The sequence below is a fragment of the Scylla paramamosain genome, chromosome 25 (assembly GCF_035594125.1).
Source record: "Scylla paramamosain isolate STU-SP2022 chromosome 25, ASM3559412v1, whole genome shotgun sequence".
In the NCBI taxonomy this organism is placed as follows: domain Eukaryota; kingdom Metazoa; phylum Arthropoda; class Malacostraca; order Decapoda; family Portunidae; genus Scylla; species Scylla paramamosain.
The window spans coordinates 4915001-4920000 of record NC_087175.1 but is presented as its reverse complement, the minus strand read 5'-3'; the positions used below and the strand labels follow the sequence as shown (position 1 = coordinate 4920000).

At 33.7% G+C, this 5000-nt stretch overlaps 1 protein-coding gene across 1 annotated transcript in view; it reads right to left on the bottom strand.

Moving 5' to 3' along the window:
• LOC135113008 (dynein axonemal intermediate chain 2-like) overlaps window positions 1–5000 on the bottom strand; it is an 18974-nt gene that overhangs the window by 2454 nt on the left and 11520 nt on the right. Inside the window, 1 exon segment of the mRNA XM_064027927.1 lies at window positions 1422–1601. Coding sequence (XP_063883997.1) covers window positions 1422–1601 — 180 coding nt within the window.

Below are 5000 nucleotides of genomic sequence, written 5' to 3'. Positions count from 1 at the left end.
CACACACACACGAAACACACAACAAAAAGAAAAATTTACCCCTTAAAAAAACAAGGAATTATACAAAAAAGGATGAAAAAAAAATAGGAAGACTCTCTCAAAAACATTTACCTTTCCTTCCCCTCAATGAAAAAAAAAAGTAGGAAAAAAACTTAAATATTTAAATTCTCACTGTAATGAAAGCTACTCTGTTTTGCTAAGAGAGGAGAGAAGCATTCCGTAACTAATCCATTCATTCATTCATTCATTCATTCATTCATTCATTCACTCATTCGTTCACCCACCCATCCATTCATTCATTCATTCATTCATTCATTCATTCATTCATCCATCCATTCATTCATTCATTCGTTCACCCATTCATTCATTCATTCATTCATTCATTCACTCATTCGTTCATCCACCCATTCATTCATTCATTCATTCATTCACTCATTCATTCATTCATCCATTCATTCATTCATCCACTCACCCAGCCATTCCTTCATTCATTCACCCATTCATCCATCCATCCATCCATCCACCCACTCATCCATCCATCTACTCAATAATGACTAAGAAGCTTTTCATTCTTTAAATTAAAAAAAAATGTAAGTTTTCCTTCAAATATATTAGTTGAAAAATTTTAAAAGAAATGCGAGAATACAAGTCCACTGTTTTTAGTCCCAAATAAAATATATAAAATCTAGATATGAGCTCTATTTTTTTTTTTTTCTAGTCGTAAAGTAAAAAAAAATTATCTTAAATTCCAAGACCAAAAAAGCTAAAAAAAAAAAAAAAATTCCAATGCCGAGAAAATTAAATAGAAAAATAAATTAAATGTAAGCTAAAAAAAAAAATCACTTCTCCTTCACAATAAAAATCTACAAAATAAGGCAAAAATATAATAAAAATAAAAATAATAATTAAATAAAAAATCACAATATAACCCAGATTTTCTTTAAAAGTCAGATAAGCAAAAAAGTTGAAGTAAAATACAACACAAAAAAAAAATGAAAAAAAAACGTTGGAATATAACCCAAAAAAAAAAAAAAACGAAAAAGATATAAAAGAAAATTACTGTCGCAAGAAAATGTAAAAAAAAAAAAAATTACATATATAACCGAAAAGTCAAAAAGATCAGAAAAACAAAACAAAAAAATTCCCGTAAAAAATATAACCAAAGAAAGTAAAAAAAAATATAAAAGAAATTCACTCATAAGAAAAGCAAAAAAAAATATAATAATAATATAACCAAAAAATAAATAAACAAACAAATAAAAAACACCCAAAAAAAAACATCAAAACTTCCCACTGAAGAAAAAATAAAACAACAACAACAACAACAACAACAACAACAACAATAAAAACACACAAGAAAAGCGTCGAAAAGAGTCAAAACAGAAGCCGCAGAAGGACTCAACCACTTTCAAAACTCATCCAAGTGTTGCCACATAGAGCCGCGCCACACACCGCTGTAAAGGCGAGTTTCTCATGCTTGTCCGAGGGCTGCACCAATCTGGGCGGCACGTGGAGGAGAGAGAGAGTGCCCAGCTGACTGCCCACCCCCAGCAGTCTCCCCCTTCATGCGTCACCACCACCTCGATGCCCTCGTCCACCACCTGAGGGGAGAGAGAGAGAGAGAGTGTAGGTGTTAGAGGGGAGATGAGAGGGGAGTAGAGAAAGAGTATTAGAGAAGAAAAAGGGGAAAATAGAGTGTTTATGGAAAGAAATAGGTGATTAGGAAAGAGGGGATAGGAAGTAAAAGAGGATAGGTGTTTGAGGGGAGAAGAAAAGAGGGACTAGACAAAGAGGAGAGAGAAGAAAAGGGAAAAAAAGTAATTGGGAAAGAGAAAGACATTAGAAAAGAGAAGGAAATTGAGGGAGTAGGTGACAGGAGGGAGAAGAGAGGGATGTAAAGAGTACTAAAGGAGAAGAAAAGAGAGAAAAGGGAAGGAAAAGAAAGACAGGAGAGAGAAAGGCGTTAGAAAGAAGAAAGGAAATTAGAAGGAAAAGAAGGAAAACATTGAAAATAAGAAAATGAGAAGAAGAGGTGTTAGAGAGGACATTGGACAGAAGGAAAGAGAAGAGGAGGAGGAAGAAGAGGAACAAGGAAAAGGAAGAAGAAAGGAAGGAAAAAAGGAAAGAGAGATAAGAGCATTAGTGAGAAAAAGAAAGTGAAAGAGTTAAGTAGAAGAGGAGAGAGAGCAAGAAAGAAAGAAAACAAAAAAAGATAATTTCAAGGGGAAAAAAGAGAAAGAAAAGAGGGAAAATAGGATGTTAGGAGTTACGAAATGAGGGAAAGGGAAAAAGTGCAAGATTTAAGAATACAGGATAAACTTAGTGAGAGGAAAAACGGGGAATGAAAGGAAACTAGAGGGATATTTTTTGTACGGAAAAATCTGAGGGGAAAACTTCAGAACATTAGACTGTGAGGGTAGACGGTGAAAAAGGGGAATTAGCAAAGAAATATATGACTAGATAGGGAAAGATGAGGGGAATAAGCAACTAGATAGGGAAAAGTGAAAGAAATAAGAAGGGAAATCAAATATTTAGTCCTTAATGAATGAAGTGAGGGGAAATTTAAGGATATGACACAAGACAGGAAATGAAAAAGGAAAAATACTGAGATAATTATAAGGAGAAACGAGTGGAATTTTACACTGTTACGGGAAACTTGTGGACTAAGTAAGGGGAAAAATGTGACTAGTTGAGGGAAAAGGATAAGGAGGCAGTGGGTGAGGGAAAAGAGGGGACTTGGAGAGGGAAATTAGTGTCAGTGATTGAGGGGAGAGAAGAGACGGAAAAAATTGTAAGGATTTGAGGGGAAAGTGTCGAAAAGAGGGGAAAAAAGTGAAAGCAAAAGTTACAGGAGATTTTGAGGGGAAAACAGGAAGAGACATCAGGGGAAAATGAAGAACGGAAACCAGGGAGTGTAGTACATGCATTTAGGGATTAAGGGAAGAGGGGAGAAAGGGATAAAAAAAAATGATAGGGAAAGGAGAAAAAAAGGATAAATAAGAGGAAAAGAAGGAAAACGATGAGAGGGGGAAATAGAGAACGATGGAAAATAAATGAGATGATAAAGAGAGAAATAAAAGAAAGGGGAAAAGTAAGATGAAAAACAAGGAAGAATAAGAAAGGAAAGAGAATGGAGAGAGAGAGAGAGACAGAAAAAAATCTAAGGGAAAGAGAAGAATGAAGAAGAGAAAAGGCGATAAAGAGATAAATGAGGAAAAGAAGAAAAGAGGGGAATATAAGAAAGAGAAGAAGGAAGAATAAAAAAAAGCGAGAGAATTTTGAGGATAAGAAAAGATTGAGAATAGATAATGAGAGGAAAAAGAAAAGAAAAGAATAAAAAGCAGAATTAAATGAAAGAAAACGAACTGATGGGAATATTTGAGGGAAAGAAGAGAGATATAAGGAGCAGATGAGGGGAAAGAGTGAGAGCGAGTGAGGGGAGAGAGTAAGAGTGAGTGAGGGGAAATGGTGAATGTTTGTGTTGGATGTAGATTAGACCTGTGAAAAAAAAAAAAATGTTATTGTAGAGGGAGAGGGGAAGTGAGGGGAGGGAAGGGGAGGCAGGAAATGGGGAGGGAAATGCATCTGTCAGGCATGTGAGGGGAGAGAGAGAGAGAGAGAGAGAGAGAGAGAGAGAGAGAGAGAGAGAGAGAGAGAGAGAGAGAGAGAGAGAGAGATTTAGTGTTTTTAAGTTTAAATTATTGTTGTTGTTGTTGTTGTTGTTGTTTGTAGTCTTATTAGTAGTTTTTGTATCACTACTACTACTACTACTACTACTACTACTACTACTACTACTACTACTACTACTAACTACTACTACTATTGTCGGATTTTATTAATAATTTCTTTCATATTTATAAACATTGTGAATCTTGGTTTTAGTTCATCTTTTCTCTTTTTCTTTTTTCTCTCTTTTTTTTTTTACTCTTTCCCTCTCTGTTTGCAATCTTTCTGTTTATTTGCCCTGTGTTTTTCTTTCCCTCGTGTTGTATTTTTTCTATTTTTTTCCTTTTGTCTTTTTTTTGTTTTCGTTTTTTTTTTTTTCTCTCTCTTTTTCATCTTTCACTGTTGTTGTTCTTAATTGCATCAAGTTGTATACTTTATTTATTTATTTGTTTGTTTATTTATTTACTGTTCTGTCTTTCTATTTTGTTTTTTTTTTTCCTTTTTTTAATTTTGTATTGTTTCATTCTCCAGTTATTCATTATTCTTTAGTACTTTTTTCTTTCTACTCTATCATCCTATTCCACGATTTATTTATTCCTTTCTTGTTACTTTCTTTCCCCTTCTCCTTCTTCATTTTCATCTTCATCTTCATCTTCAACTCCTCCTCCTCCTCCTCCTCCTCCTCCTCCTCCTCCTCCTCCTCCTCCTCCTCCTCCTCCTCCTCCTCCTCCTCCTCTTTCTTCTTCTTCTTCTTCTGCTTCCTCTGTTCTTTTATTCCCAATTCTTATTTCTTTTATTCCCAATGCAAAGGTATTTTTCTTCCTTTTCTGTCTCATTCGTACTCAAATTTCCCCAGAGAGAGAGAGAGAGAGAGAGAGAGAGAGAGAGAGAGACAAAAATATATACATGGTCTTTCCTTCTTCCCTTCTTTCTCCCTTCCTTTCTCTTTTCCTTCCTTCCTTTCTTTTGTTTATCTTTTTTCGGCTGATTTCCTTTTTTCCACAGTTTGTTTTCATTTCAAGTCATTTTATTGAATTAACTAATATTGTCCTGTATTTCCTTTTATTTTACTTATTATTCATATTTGTATTATTTGATTATATTAATTCCATTATTTACATTATTTTTTTCCATTTATCTCATCTTTTTTCTTGTTCTTGTTTGTTCTTCCTTTTTTTCATTATCCTTTCTTTTCGTCTTGTCTTTTTTTTTTACGCGATTCATTAATGTTATTTTCATATCAATATTGTACCTTTTTTCTCATCTGCAGTTTATTATTTTTTTCCATTTCTATTTTTTTTTCATATTAAATTTGTCAATATTTACTTTTTTAT